General features: G+C 39.8%; 1 protein-coding gene and 1 long non-coding RNA gene across 19 annotated transcripts in view; one reads left to right on the top strand and one right to left on the bottom strand.

The window, feature by feature from the left end:
* Window positions 1-27,054, top strand: part of RUFY3 (RUN and FYVE domain containing 3) — an 84,298-nt gene that overhangs the window by 35,694 nt on the left and 21,550 nt on the right. For all 17 annotated transcript variants that reach the window (XR_014310524.1, XR_014310525.1, XR_014310526.1 and 14 more), the window contains 7 exons: window positions 17,114-17,287; window positions 18,021-18,138; window positions 18,988-19,089; window positions 20,624-20,747; window positions 22,313-22,374; window positions 23,849-23,914; window positions 25,108-25,177. Coding sequence is in view for 12 of the 17 variants with exons in the window: in XM_082726321.1 (XP_082582447.1) it covers window positions 17,114-17,287; window positions 18,021-18,138; window positions 18,988-19,089; window positions 20,624-20,747; window positions 22,313-22,374; window positions 23,849-23,914; window positions 25,108-25,177 (716 nt within the window). In the remaining 5 variants the exon portion in view is untranslated. The remainder of the gene's footprint in view (window positions 1-17,113; window positions 17,288-18,020; window positions 18,139-18,987; window positions 19,090-20,623; window positions 20,748-22,312; window positions 22,375-23,848; window positions 23,915-25,107; window positions 25,178-27,054) is intronic.
* LOC309862462 overlaps window positions 1-27,054 on the bottom strand; it is a 37,814-nt gene that overhangs the window by 5,112 nt on the left and 5,648 nt on the right. The window lies entirely within an intron of this gene.

Here is a 27,054-nt window from a genome sequence, read left to right as displayed (position 1 = left end):
AAAAAAATGAGTATTACATAGTTGATTGGCAGATCATAGACGAAGGAAAACAAAGAGGCGGGTGTTGATTCATTCGCTGAGTAGCGTTTACTGTTAGGTTAGCGGCTGTTCTGATGATTTACCAGGCACCACACAAGTGTTAGGTTTTGATTCCTTTAATAGGCTCGGCCCTAAAGAAAAGTGCTTCATAAAAGCCAACTAATCTGTGCCATTCTTGAAGACTTCTTCCCTAGGACTCAACCTGGCAAAATTCCATTTCTTTAATACAAAGTGCCACTTCAAGAATCAGGCCTACTGCGGGAGGCAGCCTCCTCTTTTTCATTGTGTTTTTGAGGGAATTTTTGTGAGTGATTATTGTAGGTAAAATCTGAAAGGGAAATAAGATGAATTGTAACCGTATAACACATTAAAAACCTGAAGTTGTGAACTGTCTCAATATTTTGATGATCTCAGTGGATCACCAGTCACATAGTGTATGGTAATGTTGGTCAAGAATGTATTTTCAGAAAAAAAGTCTTTCTAGAATGTAGTTTTAAGAAAAAATTAGAATGGGGGAGGGAAATGACTTTACTCATTAACTTTTTTGAGTCATTTCATCCTTTTTTTATTCCCATTTTCTATTTCTCTTGCCTCATTTCAGTTATGTGAAATGCTAGTTTTACTGCACTGTTTAACTTAAGAGTTTTTATAAATGCGTACTTGTAACAAGAATAAACATGAGGTACGGAGTGTTGACCATGCGTGACACACTTAGCAGCTCGGGGTCTGCGGTGGATTCCGGTTCCAGACCCTGAGAAAGTGGACGATGGATGTGGGCTCAGATCTTCTCAGGAGACCTTCACTGCTGAGCCGTTTCAATTGTTTCTCATCTGTTACCATGGATTTGTCCTAACAGTTGCCTTTTTAGTAGATGAAGTGTTAACACTGGTTTCCAGCCTCCTGAGAATTTGCTTTTTAAAGTAACAAACTCTAGGAGGTTATAAATTAGAACTGTTAGCTTTGGGGTTTTGTTTTGTTTAAATTTTGTCGAGATTGAAGTTTTTTCTGGTGAACTGATTTCTTACAGTGGTGGTTGGTGTTACATTCAATGTGTCTGTAACTCTTGTTTGATTGAATATGAAGTGTTGCCTTCGGGTGGAAAGGTAGCATGCTTTCAACACTGATGCATTATCTGGCATCTCATCTCATTACATACTATTACTGATTTGTGTCTAAAATTTGGAAACTCACTAGAAAATTATGAAAATTAAATAAAATAATAAAAGCACATAGTATACTATCTTTAGTTTCTCAATAAATATTAAATTCCTTTCTATACTCATTACTAGCCTCTTATACGGACTCTGAACTTACGGTTACCCAGATTACTACCCATCTCTCTAAGCATTGAAATGGTTGGGATGTTACTTGAATTAAGGAAATAATATACCTGTATGAAGTATTATTTGACCAAAATTGCTTACTGGTTCCTTCACATATTTTCTTTTGGGTTAAGACTTACATCTACCATCTTTAAAAATGGAAGGAACACATCTAAGAGATATTCTTAGCATCTAGCGCTGTGTCACATAGTCATTCAGTAAAGGTTTATTTTAAATAACGTTCTTACACTTGTTTATGGAGAACCATATTTCTAAACACTTGACATACACACATTTGTTTAGTCTTCAAAACCCTATTACATTTCATAGATGAGGAACCTGAGGCCTGCAGAGTTAAGGTTCCCAGTGGAATACTGCTCGGAAACAGAGAGTAATAACCCATAGATATACACAGCAACCTGGCGGAATCTCTAAGCAGTTATGCCGAGTGGGAGGGGAAAAGCCAATTTTAAAAAGTTACGTACTGTGTGATTACATTAATTTAACCTTAAAGTGATAAAACATATATATAAATGGAAAATAGTAATTACCAAGGGTTGAGAGGGGGAAGAGGGTTTGGCCGATGGCAACATTGTGTCTTGACTGTAATTCAGTGTCAGTATCCTGGTTTTGGTGATGTAGTCTAGTTTTGCACGATGTTACCCTTTGGGGGAACTAGGTTAAGGGTACGTGAAATTTCTATTATTTCTTACAACCGCATGCGAACCTACAGTTATCTCAAAATAAAAGTGCAAGGTAAAAGCAAAGAGATAAGAAGCTTTCCCAGAGTCCCACAGGAAAGAGTGCAAGTAGAGTTGAAACTCTGCAGGCTTCCCCCAGAGCTTGTGCCCTTAACCACTACACCAAAGTTCAAACTTACTTGACTCAAGACCCACTGTAAAATATGCTTTGTCAAAACTCAGTGCATGCATCATTTATTTGTATGTATCCAGAACATACATTTTGTAAAACAATACATGACCTCACTATAAGGGACATAGTAAATCGATTGTATACTTCACTGAGGGGTGTGACCTTTAGTTTGAAAAATGTTCTAGCCATGCAGATAGAAGAAAAAGGGCTTTTCCTGAAATGACTCTATTTCAGATTCTGTTTCCTGCGTACAAGTATTGGCATCCTCTAAATTGGGCCACTAACCCTGCATCCTTCTCTTTCTCTTTAAACCTATCTCCTCTGGTGAAACCTTCTAATAATTGTCACTATTATCCCTATGCTAGTGATTATCCAGCCTCCAACTTTAATTTGCATTTACAACTATGTGATGGAAAATATGTTGAGAATGCTTCCATGTAAGTGTCCTCTACCGTATTCAAAACCAAGTTGATTTGACCCCTTACCCCCAAAACAGTTACTCGGTTTTTTCATTTTCACTTCCAGTTTCACAGGGCAAAAATCTTGGATTATTTGTGACTCTTCTGTTTTCTGACTGGTTTAGTTCTTCATGGCAGGCCGTTCGGGTCCTCCGCCCCCAAATGCCGTTGGCATTATCCTCTCAGACTCATCATCTTCGATTTTTTATCATACTTCTCTGCTCAAATCCTACCGTGCTTCCATTGCTGGGTTCAAGTCTAGGTTAGAGACCTGTGCTTTCCACTTCTTCCCAGGAAGACCTCCCCATTCCGTTCCTATTCCTTTCCCCTGACTTCGCACACCCATTCCCTCCTTTTTTTTTTTTTTTAAAGATTTTATTTATTTATTTGTCAGAGAGAGAGTGAGTGAGAGCGAGCACAGGCAGACAGAGTGGAAGGCAGAGGCAGAGGGAGAAGCAGGCTCCCTGCGGAGCAAGGAGCCCGATGTGGGACTCGATCCCAGGACGCTGATCCCAGGACCTGAGCCGAAGGCAGCTGCTTAACCAACTGAGCCACCCAGGCGTCCCACACCCATTCCCTCCTTTTGGAATCCGTCCTTCTGTGTTTCTGTGATTTCACAGTGAGGGTCGTCCTCACGTCCTACAGGATATGGTCGTGTGTCATTTGGAGCACAGGTGTACAGTATTCCAAGTGTTAAGCTAAGGTTTGAGATTACTCAAAGGGTACATGAAATTTCTATTATTTCTTACAACCGCATGCAAATCTACAGTTATCTCAAAATAAAAGTGCAAGGTAAAAGCAAAGAGATGAGAAACTTTCCCAGAGTCCCACAGGAAAGAGTGCAAGTAGAGTTGAAACTCTGCAAGCTTCCCCCGGAGCTTGTGCCCTTAACCACTACAGCAAAGTTCAAACTTACTTAACTCAAAACCCACTGTAAAATATGCTTTATCAAGCATATTTTTTTTGTTGTTGTTCAAATTTTTGCTCAGGTCCGGGGTTTATCCTACTTATAAGCTAAAAAATGATGCTGATATTGTTTCTTGGATACTGGCAAAAGACAAAATACTCCTAGTCAGAGATGAAGGACTTTGTTATTCATGACATCGCAAGCAGCCTGAGCTTGTGTCTAGGCACATTTGTGTCTTGCATAAGAGCCCCACCTGGGAGACATCGTCTGGCTCAGCAAGATGTTCCGCGTTCAGTGGGTTTGTGTTGCATCTGAGGAGTACTGAGTTTGGAGAATCCATTGCTTTTACAGGAAGCGGTGACAAAGCCTTACCTCTCATGACTTATACAGCTGCCTAAACAGCCCTGACAAATCCAGGTTAAAGAGTGGTCAGGGGCTTGCAGTCTTGATACAACCCTGTAAGATTTGTAGTAGCACAGGAGTCCCAAAGAGGATTTTCTTTCCTAACATTTTATGGTAAAATGTAAAGATATGGGAAACTTCTCCAGTGTCAGGGAATGAGAGAAACAAATCTCAGTCTTGTAGACCAGAGCTCTCGCTCTTCTGGGTCACAGTGGTGCCCCCAACATTTGAATTCTTTCTGTGGAATAAGTTGAACAAAGCAAGGAACTCATGGATTTGCATTTATCTCCTCAATTTCTTATGCTGCGTCAAAACGAAGACCACTATTGTCCTACTTCTAAACATTCCCAGAATTCTCGGTGTTCTTCTGTGGTGTTGAATTTGGAAACCAAACAAATTGATTATATTATGATATGGGAACCCAATAAGGAAGAAACCAGCGTATTTTCATAGGGAACTCTTGAAATGCATTATAACTGGACTTCTTAATGATTAGAGAAATGGGTGCCTAAAAGAAAAACAGTCTTTTCCTCTACTGCTCACCACACTTCTGACACCAGTTATGTGGGGGGTTTTCCCACACCAACCAGTTCTCCAACGTCTATTCAATTCTGACGCTATCTACCTGGAGTTAATGCGGACTCTGTGCACAGATTAAGGGCTCACTCCTCCAAGGTACCCCCTCATTTCAGATGCCAGTTGCAGGGCTAGCTTGTCACCTCTCCTTCTGACCAACCAGACAGAGATCAGATTCTTGTGACCCCCCTCATAAGGTTTGGTAATTTGCCAGAATGACTCAAGAGGCCTCAGGAAGGGTTTACTTGCTAGATTATGGGGTGCTATAAAAGAATGTGGTTCGGGAACAGCCAGGTGGAAGGGACGCATAGGGCAAAGTCCGTGGGAAGGAGCACAGAGCTTCCCTACCCTCCCTGGGTGCTTCACCCTCCTAGCGCCTCAGTCGTTCACCAGCGCAGAGGCTCTCTGAACCTTCTGGTTAGGATTTTTATGGAAGTTACATTACATAGGTATGATTGAGTAAATCATTGGTCAGTGATGATTGAACTCAGTTTTCAGCCCCTCCTCTCCTCCTCGGAGTTGGGGGGTGGGGGATAGCCGAATAGTCTAACTCTCTCATCGCATGGTGGTTTCTCCTGGTTAACCAGCCCCCATCCTTTCTTTTTTTTTTTTTTTTTAAGATTTTATTTATTTATTTGACAGACAGAGATCACAAGGAGGCAGAGAGGCAGGCAGAGAGAGAGAGGAGGAAGAAGGCTCCTGGCTGAGCAGAGAGCCCGATGCGGGGCTCGATCCCAGGACCCTGAGATCATGACCAGAGCCGAAGACAGAGGCTTAACCCACTGAGCCACCCAGGTGCCCCAACCAGCCCCCATCCTTAAGGGTTTTCCAAAAGGTGCTCATTTTACCTTTAACTCTGGATCTATTTTAGGCACCAAAGACAAAAATTAAATATTATAACAAAATGTGCTTCCATGGCTCTTATCACTTAGAAAATTTCAGGGGGTTTAAGAGCTCTTTGTTAGGAATCAGGGATAGAAACCAATATATATTTATATAATGTGATGATGGTATATATATATATATATATATATATATGATACATATATGTGTATATATATATGTGTGTGATATATATATGTGTGTGATGAGATATATATATAAAATTATTTTACAGTGCCTAAGAATGAGTGTGATAATAATAGTGATAGTAACAATGGTTTGGAAACATTAAATTGCTAAATAAGCTCATTCTTTTCAGTGCTAATGCCAATCAAAAAGGATTTTTTATGTGCAGAGATGAGAGAACAATAAGGAGGTGGCAGTTAAACTTTGATCTGAAGCAAGGAAAAATAGAACCTCTTTTTTATTTATAATTACGGAATTTTTCGAGTAAGTGAGGAGAATAATGAACTCTAGAGTTTCCATCACCCGGCTTCAATAATTGTCAATATTTGTTGACCTCACTTCGTCTATTTCCACATTTTTGTTCCTGGAGTACTTAGAATCCCCAACTTACGACTTTTTGATTTGATGATGGTGTGAAAGGGATATACATTCAGTAGGCATCATTCTTCAAATCTTGAATTTTCATCTTTTCCCAAAATGTGGAGTAGTTTCCCGTGATGCAGGACAATAGCAGAGAAATGTAGCTTCCAGTCAGGCCAGGCAGTCACAAGGGTCAACAGCTGAGACACTTAAAAAAAAGTTTTGTTCCATACACCCATTCTGTTTTTTTACTTTCAGTACACGATTTAATAAATTACATGGGATATTCAACACTTTATTATAAAATAGGCTTTTTGTTAGATGATTTTGCCCAACCTTAAGCTAATGTGAATGTTCTGAGCACCTTTAAGGTAGGCTAAGCCAGACATAATGTTTGATGGGTTAGATGTATTAAATGCATTCTTAACATAATCTTTTCACCTTAACAGTGGGTTTATTGGTATGTAACCCCATCGTATCTTGAAGAAGGTCTGCTCTTATTTTTTTTAGGATTTATTTATTTATTAGAGAGAGCACAAGCAGGTCGAGTAGCAGGCAGAGGGAGAAGCAGGCTCCCTGCTGAGCCAGGAGCCCGATGTAGGGCTCCATCCCAGGACCCTGGGAGCATGACCTGAGCCAAAGGCAGTCTCTTAACCAACTGAGTCACCCAGGTGCCCCAGAGATCTGTTATTTTAAAGGAAACTCCAAATGCTATGCCTTTCCACTTGCAAATACTTAAGTACACACCTAACAAAATTAACAATATTTTCTTAATATTACCTAATATTTACTTAGCCTATCTTCTAAGGCTGCTTCTCTCAAATATGACTCTCTTCATTTGGTTTATTTGAATCAGGATCCACACAAGATAAACATTATTCTGTCTCTTAAGTCTCTAGGGTTTTTTAATTTTTTAATTTTTATTAATTTTTTATACTGCTGTTATCCTCCTTATTTCATTTTATTTCTAACTTTTTATTTAAATTGCAGTTAGTTAATGTAGAGTGTAATAGTAGTTTCAGGTGAAGAATTCAGTGACGCATCACGTCCAACACCCAGTGCTCATCAGAGTTTGACTCCCGCCACTTACTAAACCCATACGCTCCCTCTTCCCCTCTGGTTTTTGTAAGAATAGCTTTACTGAGATAGAGTTCACATACTGTCAAGAGTCACCACTTTAAACTGTACTGTTCAGTGGTCGTTAGTTTGTTTACAGAGCTCTGCATGCATCACCACTACCTAATCCCGGAATACTTTGATCACTCTATAAAGAAACCCTGTACCCAGTAGCATTGACTCCCTGTGCCCCCTTCTCCCCAGGTTCTGCTAACTACTAATCTACTTTCTGTTTTTGGAGATTTGCCTGTTCTGGATATTTCGTTTAAACAGTCATTAAATTTGAGGCCTTTTGTGCCTGGCTTCTTTCACTCAGCATAAGGTTTTCAAGGTTCATTCGTAATAGGGTGTGCATCAGTACTTCATTCCTCTTTATTGCTGAGCAATATTTCATTGTACAAATCACATTTTATTTATCAGTTCATCAGTTGATGGACATTTGGGCCATTTCCACTTTTAGGCTATTATGAGTAAAGTTGTTAGGAACATTCATGTACAAATTTTATGTGGACATGTGTTTTCACTTCTTGGGGGTATAGACCTAAGAGTGGAATTGCTAGGTCATGCTGGGGACCATGGTTTAACCTTTTGAGTTTTCCAAAGCTGTTGCACCATTTTACATTCCTGCCGACAGTGCAGATGGGTTCTCCGTAGTCTTGTCCACACTTACTATTTTCCTTTTTAAAAAATTTTTAAAAGTATGTCCATATTTGTGAATGTGCAGTGGTATCTCATTTGCATTTCCCTAATTTATTTCATGTACTTATTAGCCATCTGTGTATCTTTTCTGAAGAAATGTCTATTCAAATCCTTTGTCCATTCTTTTTTACTGGGTTACTTTTCTTTTATTGAATTGTAAGAATCCTTTGTATATTCCAGATACTGGATATGATACGTAGATTTTTTATTCTCCCATTCCACGGGCTGTCTTTTCATTTTCTTAATCATGTCCTTTGAAGCACAAGTATGATTTGATTTTGATAAAATCCAGTTTAGTTTGTTTTAATTTTTTTTTCATCTTTTTAATCCGGTTAATTTTTTTCTTTTGCTTGTACCTGTGCTGTCATCCAAAAAACCATTTAGTCACATTCTATAATCCTTTTTATATGTTGTTAGATTTGGTTTGCAAGCACTTTATTGAGGGGTTTGCATCTATATTCATAAGAGGTATTTATAATTTTTTTCTATCTTTGTCTGATTTGGGTCTCAAGGAAATATTGTTCTCATAGAAAAAGTTGGGAAATATTCCCTCTTATATTTTTTGGAATTGTTTGGGAAGGGTTGCTTTAATTGTATTTTTTAATGTTTTAAATGTACATTTCAGTAGTGAACCCATCTGGTCCTGGCTTTTACTTTGGGAGTATTTTTTAAATTACAAAATCTTTTTTAAAAATTTATTTATTTATTTGACAGAGATCACAAGTAGGCAGAGAGGCAGGCAGAGAGAGGTGGGGGGAAGCAGACTCCCCGCTGAGCAGAGAGCCCGATGTGGGGCTCATTCCCAGGACCCTGAGACCATGACCTGAGTCCAAGGCAGAGGCTTAACCCACTGAGCCACCCAGGTGCCCCACAATTTCAGTATCTTTACTTGTTACAGATTTTCTGTTTCTCAAGTTACTTTTGGTAATTTGTATATTTCTTAGAAATTGTCCATTTTATTTGGGTTGTCTCATATCTAGGCACATAATTGCCAATTAATTATATTCCCTTATAATCCTCTATGTTTCTGTAAAGTAGGTAATTATGTCTTCTCTTCACTCCTGATTTTAGCTATTTGAGTCTTCTCTCTTTTTCTATTGGTCACTCAAACTAAATGTTTGGCAATGTTAATCTTTTGAAAGAACCAACTTTGAGTTTTATTGATTTTTCTCAGTACTTTAATGTGCTCTTTATTTCTGTTCTAATCTTTATTACTACTTCTTCCTGGGGCTTTCCACTAATATATATATGTATTGGTTGCCCTTGAAGAAGCTGTCTGAAATTGTCGAATTATGATATGCTGGATCTAAAAGGGTCATGTAGGTCGGTGCTTCTCAAACTTCGAGTGCACGTACAGAAACCCTGGGGTCTGGTTAAAGTGTGGAACTTGAGGTTCTGCACAATGGTTCAGTGGTACCATTGGAGCCCAAGGTTTCCCATTTTCAAAAGCATCCAGACGACGCCCGTGCTGAGGCCAGGGCTGCATGTTTGGTGGTAAAGGTCTAGTTCATCTGGTATCAGAGTCATCTGTGGGGTTTTCTAAACAGTGTTGTTTCTCTCCATTCCAGGGATAATAATATGTGCCCCGCCCCCACTGGTGCTGCAGTGAGTCATTGTGATTGATATTGTGTGTGTTGTTTCCATCAGATAAAAGAATTACTAAATAAGCTTAACCTTCTCACTTGACAGATGAGGAAATTGAGGCCCCAAAGAAGTAAGACTCCTTGCCTGGTGGCATATAATTAGTGCAAATAGGTGACTAATATCAAGCACATTAAGATTAGTGGGTAGATACAATCTTCTGATGATAAAGCTTGATTTTAGCGAAGTACAGCTTTGATTATGCTATCCAAGGAAAGGCAGCAGTGAAGTAAATTTGTGTTAAATTTTCTCAACTTCTAAAAATAAATAAATAAATAAATAAATAAATAATAAATACGATTTTCTCAACTTCTTTAAGATTTCGACCCAGAGAAGAAGTGAATTTCCTCTTTGGTACTCTAAGTAGAAGTGTGTATGATGTTTGGAATGACATTAAGGAGAATAGATAGTAAGATAGCCTGCTTTTCCCTCTCCCACCCCCCACCCCGCTGTGTTCCTTCTCGCTATGTGTCTCTCTATCAAATAAATACACAATTCATTTTTTAGTGATCTCTACATCCAACATGGGACTCAGGCACACAGCCCTGAGATCAGCGGTCACGTGCTCTACCAGCTGAGCCAGGCTCCCCACCTCTTGATTATTTTTAAACGAGGACTGAATAAAAAGTTCGTGATCCTCTTGTACAAATAATTGTCATCAGACTAGTTAAATGGTAGTTTGGGGGTTTGTTTGTTTGTTTGTTTGTTTTTAAAGATTTTATTTGTTAGAGTACCAGCCGGGGGAGTGGGAGGCTGAGGGAGAAGCAGACTCCCCGCTGAGCAAGGAGCCCAATGCAGGACTCAATCCTAGGACCCTGGGACCATAACCTGAGCCAAAGGCAGACGCTTAACCGACTGAGCCGCCCAGGTGCCCCTAAATGATGTCATATTACAGGATCTTTTCGGTGCTATCAATAATTTCTTTCACTATCAAGGATAACTCATTTTACACCCAATTTCGTACTCTAAGAAATATTACAGAAAAAATCCAAAATAGATTTATTTAGGAATTACTGGTCTTCAGACATTCTGAGCAGGGAGTAAGCTTTTCTCTCTGTACCTTTCTGTTAGTCATTTTTAATCTCATACTAATGTTCTTAGGTATCTTGGGAAAAATTCTATATGACCACTTTTGTTTCTCACTTAGGATAAATTTTTGATCTGTCAGATAACCAAGAAGTTCTAAAAAGCGACTGCTTGTGCATACAAATTATTCCCACCTTGCCAAAAATTGGGCACAGTATAATAATATTAACATATGTTAAATATAACTTAACTTTTCTTCGACTATTCATAAAACATTTCAGGATTTCTCTCTAGGAATATTAGCCATTGCACTAAAGAGACAAAATGGGGTCTTGGTCAGATGATGGGTTTGCAGAATGGTGTGACCCAGTGTCACTCTCTGCTTTGTGATTTTGGGTTCACTTGTCATCTCTGTTAACTAAATGAGCCTCATTTCTCTGTAAAATTCATTAAAATTTCCTCATATGGAAATCCACATTCTTGAAGAGCTATAATGAAGATCTAGATGTTCTGGAAAGAACTTTGGTTTGCAAATCAATTTATATGGTTATTATTGTAACGGGAGTCATTTTTGCACAGTTTCTTCAGTGCCCTGCTGCCGCTGTGTTCCCCACCAGGTGCTTTGTGTCGCCATCTGTCTGCCCACCGAAACTAGAAACATAGAAGTTACTCTCCACACTTCCTCCTTGATACATTCTACCCCTAGAACGTCCCCCAAAGCTAAATCCCTCTTCTCCGCACAGCAGCGGCGGACCGCTCTGGCTCACCCCTTCCTCGTTTTCTCCCCAGCTTTTGTGTTAGAACCTTACTTGCTCCGCAGCTCTGCCTTCCTGCATCCTTCCAGGCTGCCGTCTACACGGCTAGGGGAGCGGCTTCTCTGAAACTCAAATCTGTGAGCTACACCTCTCATTAAAATCTTGGCTGACTTTAAGGTAAAATCAAGACCTTAACCAGGACCCTTAGCAGTCTCTCCTTTACCTGTTTCCCTCATCTCTTCTCACAGCATTTACTCATGTGCACCGTAAACTTCTGACATGTTTCCCATTTTATTTTTCTTAGTGGGCCAAGTTCTTTCATTCTTAGGGGCCTTTGCCCGACCTGTTCCTTTCATCCTGCTCCCTCCCAGCTCTACGCCTAACCCTCCTCGTCTGACTCATCCTGTGTTACTGAAATACATGGCACGTAATGATTTACTTTTTTTAAAAAGATTTATTTATTTTGAAGAGAAAGTGTGCAGGCGGGGGATGAGGCAGAGGGAGAGGGAGAATCCGCAAGCAGACTCCCGCTGAGCGCAGTGCCCCACAAGGGGCTCGGTCCCAGGACTGTGAGGTCATAACCTGAGCCAGAATTGGAAGTCAGCCACTTAACCCACTGAGCTACCCAGGCACCCCCTCCAATGGTTTCTGTGTATTCATTTTGACAATGCTACTTCTATAAATTATTGTATTTTTATACAAATTCTGTTCATTTGATTTTCTGGATGTAAAATGAGATCAGTAATATTTGATGCAGTTTCACAGGTTCTGTGTTTCTGGTTTCTTTATCTTCTTCACTTGCGTTCCTCCACCACCCTCAGTACAGTGTTAAGTAATAGCCATGTAAATGGATATTTCTTAATTTCTTTAAAGTGCTACAGAGTGGGGGCACCTGGGTGGCTCAGTCGGTTGAGCGGCTGCCTTCCACTCGGGTCATGATCACAGGGTCCTGGGATTGAGCCCACATCGGGCTCTCTGCTCAGCAGGGAGCCTGCTTCTTCCTCTCCCTCTGCCTGCTGCTCTGCCTACTTGTGGTCTCTCTCCATCTCTCAAATAAATAAATAAATAAAATCTTTAAAAAAAAATGCTGCAGAGTGAATAAACATTTTGTAAGCTAAAAACAAAGCAGCCTTATCCTCTGAAAACTTAGATCCACATGCTTGCCCTTTAAATATGAAGGGAAAGGGGACAGGTCAGGTAGCTTTCTTCTGTAAATGTTCCTGCCATGTCCTGTGTATACTTTTGTTAGTGTTCTTACTGCAGTACGTTTGCACTGCTTCTCAAACTTGTACACATCCAGCGGCAGAGGAAGTTGTATAGGGCTTACGTACAACCTGCCTGATACTTAGCATCAATATCACATCTAGTATTTTAGCCTTAAATACATAAAACTTATATTTGAGTCCATAGAAAGGGTATAGTTGACCTAATATAAAAACATTTTAATTTTATTTGTCCTGAAATAAAATTGATCTTTGTCGAAGATGATAATGTCTATTGTGAAATTTCAGATTTTCTCTGTAAGCTGTCGTGTTTTGTTCTCCAAACATCTGTGCGCCCAACTTCGATAAATAGTAAGCACTTTGGTGTGAGGAACTAGGTCTTTCATCTCTGGAGTCCCAGCATTAAACATAGTATCTAATACCCAGTAGATTTTTACTGTTTATTGGAAAAAAAAAAAAAAAAGAGAATGAATAAACAAAAGTTCAGTTTTGGATTAATAGTGTTAAATGTTAACATTGTTAAACATTTTAATTGTAGATATTTTCTCATAGAAAAATATAATGACACTGTGAAATTCATGCATTTTAAAAAATCATTTTCTGGCATATACAATATAATAAAACTTTAAAAAGAAATGTTTCATAGACGTGCCTGGGTGGCTCAGTTGTTTAAGTGTCTGTCTATCTTGGGCTCAGGTCATGATCCCAGGGTCCTGGAATCAAGCCCTGCATCAGGCTCCCAGCTCAGTGGGGAGTCTGCTTCTTCCTCTCTTTCTCCCTTGCTGTGCTCTCACTCTCTCATTCTCTCTCTCACACTCTCTCAAGTAAATAAAATCTTTTTTTTTTTAAATTGTTTTTAGGGGCACCTGGGTCGCTCAGTGGGTTAAACCTCTGCCTTCAGCTCAGGTCATGATCTCAGGGTCCTGGGATCGAGTCCCCACATTGGGCTCTCTGCTCAGCAGGGAGCCTGCTTCCTCCTCTCTCTCAGCTTGCCTTTCTGCCTACTTGTGATCTCTCTCTGTCAAATAAATAAATGAAAATCTTTTTAAAAATTGTTTTATAGTTAAAAGTATAAAATATACAGGAAAGATTACATTGTAAGTATTCAGTACAATGAATTTTCACACACTCAACTATTTCACATAACTAACCCCATATCAAAAACCAGAACTTTACCTGCCCCTCAGAACTCCTTCCATGCTCTAATTGTGTCACCGAAACCCTTTTTGACAGCATTTTTTCATTCTGCAAAATCATTTTATACTTGCGTGTGATTTAAGATAAGTAACAAACCAATTGTATAGAGTATTTTTTATTCCAATGACAGGTTAGTGATTTAGTGATCATTACTACTAGCCAACATTACAAAATGTAAAAAAGAAATAATATAAAGTACTATTCTCAGTAATTTGCTTTAGTACTAAATAGAAAAGCAATTAAAGCAATTATTAAATTTTAATTTTTTATTATTAAAAATTGTTATATTTTTATTATAAAAATTATTAAAAATTAATTTAGTACCAAACAGAAAAGCAGTTAAAGCAATTAAAATTATTTGTAATGCCCATACTCTCATATACTGTTCAACACAAAAATTATGATAATAAGCATCAGGTAATAATCATTTAAAAAAAGATTTTACATTATATAATTAATAATGAACAGTTAATTCTTTTGAGCTATTGTGCCTAACTTTCAAATTACCCTTTCTGTTTGACCTTCTTTGATTAGTTTAGAGCAGTAGTTCTTCATGGGGAAGGAGCCCGATTTTGTCTCCCAGGAACAGGCATTTGGTATTATCTGGAGACATTTTTTGGTTGTCGTAACTGGAGAGGGCTGCTGACACCTCGTGGGTAAAGGCTTGGCTGCTGCTGAACTTAATTCCCAGAACAGTCCCCCACCAAAAAAAGAATTATCTGGCCCAAAATGTCAGTAGTACTGAGCTTGAGAGCAATATTTTCTAAAGAATGAGTGGGTTGTGTTTGATGTAGATGAGTTCAAACAGGCTAGAGCGCCACCCTAATAATGTACAGGCTATTAGGACTTCAGTTTCCCTAGGCATTAGCTCATCTTTCTCCATAGCTTATTCACCAGACCCCAAACTGATGTTTTGAACATTCTGATAATGATTCTAAGAAGAATGAGATGAGGCAATGTTTCTAGAAGTATAAATCTATCACCACTTCTGGCAAAAGTCTCACATCCAACTCTCTGATGACATTTCCTTGTCATCTGTTGGGAGTCAGTAGAGAATCTAGTTGCTCTCCACAAACATTCATGCACACTCACACACCTCTGTGCCATTCCTTCCATCCAGTGATTATGGAAGGTTGGAAACACTGGAGTGCAAGGTGCCCAAGTGTCTCAGTCCGTTAAGGGTCCAGCTCTTGATTTCTACTCCAGCCATGAGATCGAGCCCTGCCTGGAGTTGTGACCTCAGTGCAGAGTCTTGCTTAAGATTCTCTCTCTCCCTCTGCCCCTCCCCCTGCTTGCTTGCAATTTCTCTCTCTTTATAATAAGTGTGTCTTAGAAACACTGGAGTGCACAGAAATGCCAGTAACAAAGTTGAAAATTAGTATCTGATAAAGCTGTATTTTAGGGGGTTAGATTATTGTGTATTTCAGTGTCACCTTGTAAATTTGTTCTGGTCTTGACAAGTTGACCTGCCCCGAGCGAAGAGTCACATTTGAGGCACGGCCTTAAAACATTTGTTGTGCAAGAAAGAATCAATGATAACATATACCACTTCTGACTTCTTAATGAAGTGTTTCTCTGAAAATATCTCAGAGAACACAACAAACCAAATTTATATAGTTGGGATTATAAATCTGCAAGTCCATAAACTTAATGAAAAGTAGCTTAGAATTTGGCATTTGATTCTGCTTATTCAACTGTGAAAGCAGATACAATTGAAAACTTTTCATGAAGAAAATTAGGAACAAGTTGAGTGAAATAATCTGTTTTATGTTGTAGCTTTTTTGTGTTACGGGTACATGGATTTTATTACTATTTTTTGTCAAGTGGTAAAATAGTTCATGGATGTCTGGGCCTTTTCTAGTTTTTAAAAACACGATACATTTGACCTTTGAGAGGATCCATTAGCTTTCGTGTCAGATCTAGGTCCAAATTCTGCCATTTATGAACTGTTTGGCCTTCAATCTGTTAACTGTGTGGTCCTGCTTTACCTCTCTAAAAGAAGGGACGATATTTAATGATGAAGTCACAAGAATTAAGTAAGGTAGTCCTGTAAAAGAATGGCCAGCAGAGAGAAGGATAAATATCCTTTGGAGTCACTGGTTCATTCGTGAGTAGATTCTAATGGCCCCGAGCATAGGTATCGGAGGCAGAGAGCCCTGGTTTAGACTCTGGCTTTGTTGTCTCTTAGCGGCTGGGCTCAGGGCTCAGCTTTACACTCTTAAGCTACGTATGTAAGTTGGTGCTCTCGGTCACTGTCTCACGGCCCGGTGTAAGGAGGGATTGAAATCCTAACTGCCGGGAGCAACCCACGGTACCCGGCACGGAGTCGGCACCAGCAAGTGGGAGTCGTGAGTGCCTGGATTGTTCTGAGTTCTGTCGGATAAAATGTGGTGCTTAGTCCCTTTCCTCAAGTAGCTTATCACACTGTATGCCGAGTCTCAAAACTGGGGGAGCTAATACTGTTAATTAGTTTATTTAGTAATGCTTAGTTTAAATAATAATATAATTAGCATAAGTAATAATACTAATAATGTATATAGTGTATTTGGAACAAAGTTTAAGTACTTTTTTTCCCCTACATTGGCTGTAATTTTTAGAGCGCTTGACACACTGTGGAGAAAGGGGGCAGGGCCAGGGTGGCATCCTGGAGACCGGCGGGAAGGCTGTGCCGTCGTGGCTGTGATGGGCAGCCGAGTTAGGGTCATGGCAGGGCTAGTGGTGAGCGTATTAAGACTGTGCTGAAGACCTGAAATGGATAAAATAAGTAATTTCACTGTTGCATCCAGAATATTCCTAAGGGAGGGGCGCCTGGGTAACTCAGTTTGTTAAGCTTCCACCTTCGGCTCAGGTCATGATCCCAGGTTCTGGGATCGAGCCCCGCCTCGGGCTCCCTGCTCAGTGGGGAGCCTGCTTCCTCCTCTCTCTCTGCCCCTGCTTGTGTTCCCTCTCTCTCTCTCTGTCTCTTTCTCTGTCAAATGAATAAATAAAATATTTTTTAAAAAGAAAGATTCCTGAGGGAAACTGGCATCTTTTTTTTTTTCTTTTCAAGATTTTATTTATTTATTTGACAGACAGAGATCACAAGTAGGCAGAGAGGCAGGCAGAGAGAGAGGAGTGGGAGGCAGGCTCCCCACTAAGCAGAGAGCCTGATGCAGGGCTCGATCCCAGGACCCTGGGATCATGACCTGAGCCGAAGTCAGAGGCTTTAACCCACTGAGCCACCCAGGTGCCCCAAGGCATCTTTCTTTTTAACAGCAAGTAAAACTTGGCAGAGAATATAAACCGAACAGTACAGTTCAGTGCCACTGTCTTCCTTCTCAGTAAGATACCAACAGCCCTACCGAGCTTTGCTCTTGTACCTTCGATGCTCATGTCAACACAGTGACATGCTGAATTTTTAAATGTGCTGTTTCCAGTAACCATGGTCCATTCTCTCTCTCTTTGGCTGTAGATCCTAATTATCTCATGGCTAACGAACGCATGAACCTGATGAACATGGCCAAGCTGAGTATCAAGGGCTTGATTGAATCTGCTCTGAACCTGGGGAGGACTCTGGACTCCGACTACGCTCCCCTCCAGCAGTTCTTCGTGGTGATGGAGCACTGCCTGAAACACGGCCTGAAGGGTAGGCCATGGCCCCAGGTTGCAGATGTGCGCACAGCTGTATTCAGGCAGCACATCCCGAAGAAGAAAAGCAGTCTTTATGGAGCCCAAGAATAAGAGGCTTGAATTAGTAATACTAACCTACTGGAATGCCGCCTGTACAGGCACAGGGATGTGGTTGAATTAAAGAGCACACAGGGCTTACGAAACACTGATCTCTAAATTCTAGAGCTGGAACAGACATTACTAGTCCAGTACAGCCCTTCTGTTTGACAGGTGGAAAGAGGCCTAGAATGAGCACTAACTTGCCCAAGGTCACACAGTGGACTCTTGCTTTTGCGCTCTTCCACTTAACCATAAGGTTTGAGGACAGGACCTGGTCTTGTTCTCCGTGCTCCTTCCCTAGTACCTAACAGCCTGTTTCTGGATTATGTATTCTTTCCCATTGGACTGTTTTCCTCACTAATAGCATGCAGCTTTAAGTACTATAAAATGTTTTATTATATCGGGCTAGTTATAAGTTCTTCCTGAAAGAGAAAGGGCTGAGTCTTGGGAAGTGGGAGGTTTTAATTGTCACGAAACGCTACCTGTTCTGAAAGCATGAATAGTTTTAGAACTGTCTAATAATGTAGGACTAGTTCCCTGAGAAAAAGGATTGAACGGATGAGAAAGAAGTGTGTGTACGTGTTTGTGTGTTGAGAGCATGTTTATGTTGCAAAGAATATTAAAATACTGCTTTGTTTTTATCACCTTAGCTAAGAAAACCTTTCTTGGACAAAATAAATCCTTCTGGGGGCCTCTAGAATTGGTAGAAAAGCTTGTTCCAGAAGCTGCAGAGATAACAGCAAGTGTTAAAGATCTTCCAGGACTTAAGTAAGTTTAAGGTTGAATTCTGTTGGGAAAACATTCTTATTAACTATCTCCTTGAAGACTCGAGATAATGATGACCATAATAATTTATTTCATAACAATCCAAAAAGAAAACTCTGTGCGTCAGAACTGTTGTGAGAGAACTACTCATATCGAATACGAAGAGAAGTGTACCTGTGAGGGATTAAAATTAAGATTATTATTAATTTTAAAGAGCTTGTATTCATGTTAAAAGACCAAACGTTTTCTCATCCTCTTAAAGCACTTGTGGGAATCAGTTCGAATCTCAAGAAATGAGATCTAAGGAGGGAGCATGCTAAACATGATTAAGAAAAAGAATGTTTGAGAGCCAAGATTAAAACAGTTGTGAAGTGAACCTTAGCTACAGACACTGGGAACCTACCCCAGAACTTGAAAAAGAGTAGTAACCATCGTACTAAGTTAGGCTGGTTTAACTTTAATTAGATAGCGGCCTACGTGGACTGTGTCCGCATTACTAGTATGTGGGTACTTACGTGATCCACGCTAAGTCTCTGAGGAGTTACGGTTGCCAACGTGATGGAACGTTTTCACTTGGGCCTCCCAGAGGATCTGTCTTCAGATCGTAGTCTCATTCAGTAACTAATTCTTCACCAGAGCACTTGTTCCAAACACACCCCCAGACCCACGAGCCCCTTCATTGCACCATTCACTCCACGCAGAATTCCTTACATAGAGATGAGGTGGAGGAGGTCGTAGGGAGCACCTCAGTGTGCATGTTCTACTGAGGACTGTGAGCGAGAGGACGGGAATCTCCCCCACCGTGGCCCCAGCTCTGCTACTTTGAGTTGTTCGGTTCCTGTGTTTCTCTAGGACACCGGTAGGCAGAGGAAGAGCCTGGCTTCGCTTGGCATTAATGCAGAAGAAACTCTCAGAATATATGAAAGCTCTGATCAATAAGAAGGAACTTCTCAGGTATGCACATCTTGTTAAACTTTGTTCTTTTCTTGCCGGGTTCTATATCGTATGAGGTCAAATCGTAGAAATTTGCCATTTTCACAGATCAAAACCAGTTGATATCGTGGCAGTTTCATGTAGCTCGACTAATACCTTCTCCCACACCTCACACACACACACTCTTGAACGGGTACTTATTTGGTACATATGTTCAGTCTGTCACTGTGGCACATATACAGGGCAGTCCAAAATGTGATAACCCCCCCAAAAACAAGAAAGGCTTTTGACATATTGGCATGTGCCCAGGCTCAGTAAGCCAGGGAAGCAGACATGTAACATGAAATTTAGAAAGAGCATACACAAAAAAATTTCCAGATGGATTATAGATATAAACAGGAAAGGGAAAACAGTAAAACTTTTAGAAGAAAATACAAGGTAGACATAAATAAGACATATTTCTTAAATAAGACATAAAAAGCTCTACTCTTAAAGGAAAAAAATTGATACATTGGTCTGCATTAAAATGAAGAACTTCATTTATCAAAAGACACAAGGTTAAAAGGCAACCCGCAGAGTGAAAGGAGCTATTTGTAATATATATCTTCAACAAATGATGCACATTCAGGGTATGCGAAGAACTCCTTCAATCCAGTAAGAAAAAGAGAGCCAAGTAAATGTTAAAATGAGTAAAGGGTTTGAATAAGCATTTCACGAGACAAAATCAAAATGGCCAGTAAACAGAAAACGGGGGGGAAGGGGTCGCGGCTGCCTCAGTCAGTGGAACATGCGACTCTTGATCTCGCCGTCCTGAGTCGAGTCCCACATTGGGTATAGAGCTTACTTTATAAATACGTATCGGGGTGCATGGGTGGCTCAGTCGGTTAAGTTGCCGGGCGGTTTCGGCCGAGGTCATGATCTCGGCGTGGTGGGACGGAGCCTGCCTCCGCCTCCATGCGCAGCAGAGTCTGCTTGAGGATTTCTCTCCCCCTTCCTCTGCCCCCTCCCCACTCCTGAGTGCGTGTTCTCTTTCTCTCTCCCTCTCAAATAAATAAATCTTAAAATATATATATATACATGTACATAAATACATATGCATATATATATATAAAGATACGTAAGTTCACAAGCTATCATGTGAATGCAAATTAGAATAACAGTGTGGTCACACTACACCTCCGCTTATAAATAAACCAAATCTCTGAGGCAAATTTTGAAAAACCAATTTTTTAAAGATGCTTCAAGATTGAAAAATTGTCCCTTGCATCTCAAATGCAAATAAATATAAGGGAAAAGCATATAAACAGTCACTTCAATGAAAGTATCATTCTCATCACTTTTCTTTCAGGGACTAATATCTAGAGTCTACTCATGCACGTATTGTCTAAAATAAACTTTCCAAGCCATCTGTTTTGGGTTTTTTTTTTTTTAAGTTTTTCGCTATTATTTTGGTACTCATATTCAACCATGAGGCCAGCATTTTCTGCTCGTCTCAAGATTACATCATTGGATTCTTGAGGTTTTATTATTGGAATTGTGTGGATTTCACTTACAGTGAATTCTACGAACCCAATGCCCTCATGATGGAAGAAGAAGGAGCCATAATTGCTGGTCTCTTGGTGGGTCTGAATGTCATTGATGCCAATTTCTGCATGAAAGGAGAAGACTTGGACTCTCAGGTATGCAAAAGAGGCTCAGTCACCAAGCGTGTCTCTGAGCTCTGTTATCTCAGAATTTGGGTGGATCGGATCATACCAGCCAAATTAAGGGAAATTCTGTGAGTCATAAATTGGATTTGTGCATTTTTGATGTGAATATAAGCAACTTACTTTTCCTTCTAACTTGACTCATTTATGTATTATGAATATTTTTCACATTCTTGTCTTGATTGTAATCCGTGCCTAAAATATTTTATACAGATTGGGGCTCCCAGGTGGCTCTGTCATTAAGCGACTCCCTTCGGCCCAGGTCATGATCTCTCCCTCTCTCTCTGCCCCTGCTGTGTTCCCTCTCTCGCTGTCTCTCTCTCTCTCTGTCAAATAAATAATTAAAATATTTTAAAATAATAAAGTAAAATATTTCATACAGACTAAAATGCACACAGAGAGACACAGGTTAAAATACATACACAGGCGTGGCAGTTACGAATACAGACTAAAACTAAACTGTTTAGGTTCGGATTCTGCTGCTTAATTTTTTAGCTGAATAAATTTTGTAGTTAGTTTCTTGATGCATCACGCTTCTTAGCTGTAATACAGGGAGAAAAAAGAATATCTGTATCTATTTCATAGGGTATAGTGAGGAATGAAAGAATTATTACATGTGATACACCTGGTACAGCGCCTGGCACATATGAATTGCTCAATAAATAAAGCTATCACTTTCACTATGACTCTTTCTCACCCCTTCACTTTCACTATGATACTTTCTCACCCCTTCTCTGAAATACTACAGCAAATTTCTGTTACTTTATACTCTGAGAAAGTGGAAGAGGAAGTAGGATATTTTGAACTCAATTTTAAAAGAGAAATAAGCTGAATGATAGCAGTCCTGAAAAATTTAGACATATTGCATCAATGTAAGTTTGGAAGAATAAATACCAAAATGTTATAGTGGTCCTCTCGGGGTGGTTGGAACTATGGGTATTTTGTATTACTTCCTTTTACTTATCTGCATTTTCTGAAACTTCTTTAAGGAAATAGTAATTAGAATTTTTAAAACGTTATTCCTAAAAGTGAATAGGGATTCAGTAGCAGAATACTTGAGAGAAACCAAAGAGAAAGAAACTTTAAGCCTTAAATTTATAGTAAGCTTTCTGTTGACTTTCTTAGAGCCTTGTGTTGACTTGCATGATCTGGTCTTCTGGTCCTGTTGCCTTAATCTCGATTCTTTACTTACTTTCATCTGTTCTCAAGTTCTTGATATAATAAAAGTAAAACATTTTCATCCAAAAAAAATTTTTTTTAATTCATTTAATTCATGACAGAGAGGCAGAGGGAGAAGCCGTCTCCCCCACGGAGCAGGGAGCCTGATGTGGGACTCGATCCCAGGACCCTGGGATCATGACCCAAGCCGAAAGCAGATGCTTAATGGACTGAGCCACCCAGGCACCCCATTTTCATCAAAAATTTCAAATAATGGCCATGACTTTATTGCTATTTTGAATGCCCAGGAAGAGATATTGTATTAATGCCTTTTAAAAAGTATCTAATCTTATCTTAAATTTTGAAAATTCTCTCTGTAGGTTGGAGTTATAGATTTTTCAATGTATCTCAAGGATGGGAACAGCAGTAAAGGTAGTGAAGGGTACGTACAGAGACAACGGAGTTTCTTTTTTCTTTAATGTTCTTTGATAGCCTTTAAAGTTTACAACAATGGTGCTTTAACAGATTTGCTGAAAGAATTTCTGATGATATAGTTTTCATAGTCTTGTCAAAAAGAGCTGACTCTTGTGCCCGCTAAACCCTAAGAGAGGTTTTAGTGAAGTGATTTTCCTACAGTGTGGTTCAGAGGTTAATAAAATAAAGGGGTTTATAAAGGAATTCAGTGTTCCATCTCTTGAAGTAGTATTTGAAAACATCGTCTTCTTGATCAGGAGGATTGCCCTCTCGGTTTTGTTAAAACATGAAATATGAAACATGTATTATGGACTTATATGAAACATTGACATTCGGGGTAGCAGAGTGAGGAGTATTTGGGGACCTGCACTACTGTTTCAACTCTTGTAAATCTAAAATTATTTCAAAAAAGTTTTGAAAGATCCATATGGTCCTTAGAAATTAGACATCAGATGCATACTGCCTAATACTCTTGATAAATTTAGCAGTTGAAAGCACCATTAATCTGACATTCTTAACTTTGGACATTGAGCCAAGACTACATCATTTATTCTTTTAGTACTAGAGGTATGTGGCCTTGATTTGACTTTAATTGAAAAGTCTGGCTTTCTAACTTGGCTGTAACAAATTAGTTGGTTCCAGAAGTGAACTTCCTGTTTCCACTCTTTATTTGCTCATGTAACATTAAACACTTGATCTTTGTGAAAGCCTTTTATACCATTCACTTTGAAATGAAATCAACATTGAAAGGCAAAGATAAGGCCTTTGGGAATCACAATTATTATGCCAAAATCAGCTTAATTTAATTCCTATGACAAATGGAAAATTGTTGTTATAAGGAGTACTGGCAAAACTTTAGCTAAATCCCAGCCAGCCGGGAGCCAGGACAAGGCCTCCAGCCTCGGGGACAAGCAGCACCAGGAGGCCCACAAGAGACCCCTGGTAGCCCAGCGGGCAGCTTCCGTGAGGCAGAACTCAGCCAGGGAGAGGGCAGACAGTATTGAGGTTTATGTCCCTGAGTCTCAAACCTGACTCTGAGACCAGGAAGCGGAAAGCAAATAATTTTAAATTATTTAAAAACTATACACAACTACACACAAACTAAAAAAAAAAGAGAGAGAGAGACAGACAGAAAGAAAAAAAGCTATCAATGATGAGAAGAAAATTTTTATTTTTAAAATGCCTCTGATAGAATGTATAGAATGTAATGTTATACCTATAACCGAAGTTATTAAGGTATGTAAGCTGCAATAAAGGCCTTTTAATGTAGAGAATTTTTTGTTTCATTTTTAAGTATCTGAGTCTTTTGGAAGCGTTATACATCAGGTCTGTCTTTTGGTTCAGTGTGTCTGTACTATGGTTTTCTTTCTGTGTTCTATGAAAAGACTGGGGGAGGGGGATCTTGGTACTTCTAATGTTATTTATTTTATTTCTACACCCAGAGATGGCCAGATTACTGCAATTCTGGATCAGAAGAACTATGTAGAAGAACTCAACAGACACCTAAAGTAAAGAATGAGTTAATACTTCTACTTCCCTGGGGATTCTGTTGTGAAGGAAAGGAGAAGTAAACAGTAAACTGATAAACCATGAGGATCAGTTCAGGCAATACTCAACAAAAATACGGACTTCCTGCTTGCCGGGCACTAAGCTAGGCACTAAATTAAATGTCGTTTAACCATTTTGGTGACCTCTAGTGAAAGGCAGTATAAGATTAGTATGTAATTATGACTCTAGTGATTAAATAAGTATGTTCAGTTAAGAATTCTTAAACATGTGACAAACATCCTTAGTTCAGTAGGTCCAACCACATATTTCAAGATTGAGCTTGAGCAAACCACTTACTACCTTTAGATTAGTTGTATCATGTTGGTCCTTGCATTTTTCATTTATACATTGAATTGATGGTATTAACTTACCCTCCCTTTACTATCACTAGCATTAATTTACCAAATACTATTTTTCAGAACTGTCCAGAACATGAAACAGTCTGTTGATATTTTCAAGTATATTGGTGTTCTTGCTATGCTAAAGACTGTCAAATAATTCAGAAAAATTAATATACCCATTAACTATTTTTAATAATTCTCTTACAAAGATAATTTAAGTAAAACCTATAGCATGATTATACCAGTATCAATATAAATATTGAGTAGTCTTGATTTCAGCTAGAAAATTCAAAAACAATTTAAGTATATTTTCTCTGGGGACCAAGAACTAATAATGACTACAGTGAATTATGGAGAGGTTAGTCAAGCAAAAACACACATTTGATAGTGAAATAAAAATGTGAGTTACTCTTTTCATGCCTCAGTTTCTTTATCTATATTTAGGGATACCTGGTGCATAGGGTTGTTGAAAGGAGTAAATGAAATAAGGCAAATAAAAACATTTAGGAAAGTGCGTGGTACATGGCAAGCCCTTGATTCAGGTAGCTTGTCCTTATATGTACGTAAACTTTAGAGCTGAGAGTGGCCTGGATCAGCTCTTTTGTTTCATCCAGCAAGTGCTGTAGTGCAGAGCTCAGTGCCAAGAGTACAGCAGGTACGGTCCACAGCCCCTTGGGACTGTCTTAGAGCCTGCAAGTCCACCATGAGCTGTGGACATTAGGCGACGGGGTGATACCTGTGATGCTTGTGTACACGGGTAGGACAGGATGTTCTGTTTTTCAGGAGAAATGGTCATGTTTTTCTCTTTACAGTGCTACGGTAAACAATCTTCAGGCAAAAGTGGATGCGTTAGAAAAATCCAACACTAAACTGACAGAGGAGGTGAGTGTTTTGGAAATTCTTTGACCGACATACAGTTTACTAATGTGCAGTAGTGGAAGCTTGTAGCTTGATACTCATCCTTTGTTCATTGAGCAGACATTTGGGTACTGCTTCTTTTTTTTTTTTTTTTTTTTTTTGTTTGTTTCTTTTCAGTGTAACAGTATTCATTGTTTTTGTACCACACCCAGTGCTCCATGCAAACTGTGCCCTCTCTAATACCCACCACCCGGTTCCCCCAACCTCCCACCCCCCCCCGCCACTTCAAAACCCTCAGATTGTTTTTCAGAGTCCATAGTCTCTCATGGTTCACCTCCCCTTCCAATTTCCCCCAACTCCCTTCTCCTCTCTAACTCCCCATGTCCTCCATGCTATTTGTTATGCTCCACAAATAAGTGAAACCATATGATAATTGACTCTCTCTGCTTGACTTATTTCACTCAGCATAATCTCTTCCAGTCCCATCCATGTTGCTACAAAAGTTGGGTATTCGTCCTTTCTGATGGAGGTATCATACTCCATAGTGTATATGGACCACATCTTCCTTATCCATTCGTCCGTTGAAGGGCATCTTGGTTCTTTCCACAGTTTGGCGACTGTGGCATTGCTGCTATAAACATTAGGGTACAGATGGCCCTTCTCTTCATGACATCTGTATCTTTGGGGTAAATACCCAGGAGTGTAATTGCAGGGTCATAGGGAAGCTCTATTTTTAATTTCTTGAGGAATCTCCACACTGTTCTCCAAAGTGGCTGCACCAACTCGCATTCCTACCAACAGTGGAAGAGGGTTCCCCTTTCTCCACATCCCCTCCAACACATGTTGTTTCCTGTCTTGCTAATTTTGGCCATTCTAACTGGTACTGCTTCTGTGCAAGAGCTAGACAATGATTTCTTGGTGCACTGATTGGCGTGTGCCTGACTGGCAAGCTCCCACCCTCCTGGGCCTTATTTCCTCCTTGCAGGGGGAGGGTCAGTAACCTAAAGAGCGCTGGTCGGAAGCCAGCAACCCCTGCTTGCGTGTCATGCTGCTTACGAGTCACGTAGGAGGGTCGGTCACTTGACCTCCAAGAGGCCCGGTTCCCTGCCCAGCAGATGAGATGTTTACACTTCTCCTTTCAGCCTCATAGTTACTCTGAAGATCACAGAATATATACGGGAAAACCCTTAGAAAAGTCCCCAAATAAAGAATAAAAATTAACCTTGTGCTTTGATTCTGATTATTAAAGACATTTTCTAACTTGTTAGTGTCTAAACTACATTTTTTTCTTTTATAACATTAGATGTTTCTATGAAAAATCTTTTTTTTTTTTTATTTACTTGACAGAGATCACAAGTAGGCAGAGAGGCAGACAGAGAGGGGGAAAGCAGGCTTCCCGCTGAGCAGAGAGCCCAACATGGGGCTCGATCCCAGGACCCCGATACCACAACCCGAACCAAAGGCAGAGGCCCAACCCACTGAGCCACCCAGACACGCCTCTATGAAAAATCTTTCCAGTGGCAAAGACTTTATCTTATCTATATCTTAATCTATTTCTTACTATAACTATCCTCTTACAGACCATGGCATACATTTGGTTTAAATAGAACCAAGTTTAGGCATTAGTCAGGAAGATTGCTGTTTTGTTTTGTTTTTTAAGATTTTTTATTTATTTATCAGAGAGAGAGAGAACGCGCGCGAGCGAGCACAGGCAGACAGAGTGGCAGGCAGAGGCAGAGGGAGAAGCAGGCTCCCTGCCGAGCAAGGAGCCCGATGTGGGACTCGATCCCAGGACGCTGGGATCACAACCTGAGCCGAAGGCAGCTGCTTAACCAACTGAGCCACCCAGGCGTCCCAGGAAGATGCTGTTTAAACAGCTTTCTTCAGAACATTTTCATTGT

The sequence above is a fragment of the Mustela nivalis genome (assembly GCF_964662115.1).
Source record: "Mustela nivalis genome assembly, chromosome: 4".
NCBI lineage: Eukaryota > Metazoa > Chordata > Mammalia > Carnivora > Mustelidae > Mustela > Mustela nivalis.
Note: the sequence above shows the minus strand (reverse complement) of the source record. Positions and strands in the feature narration are given on the sequence as shown.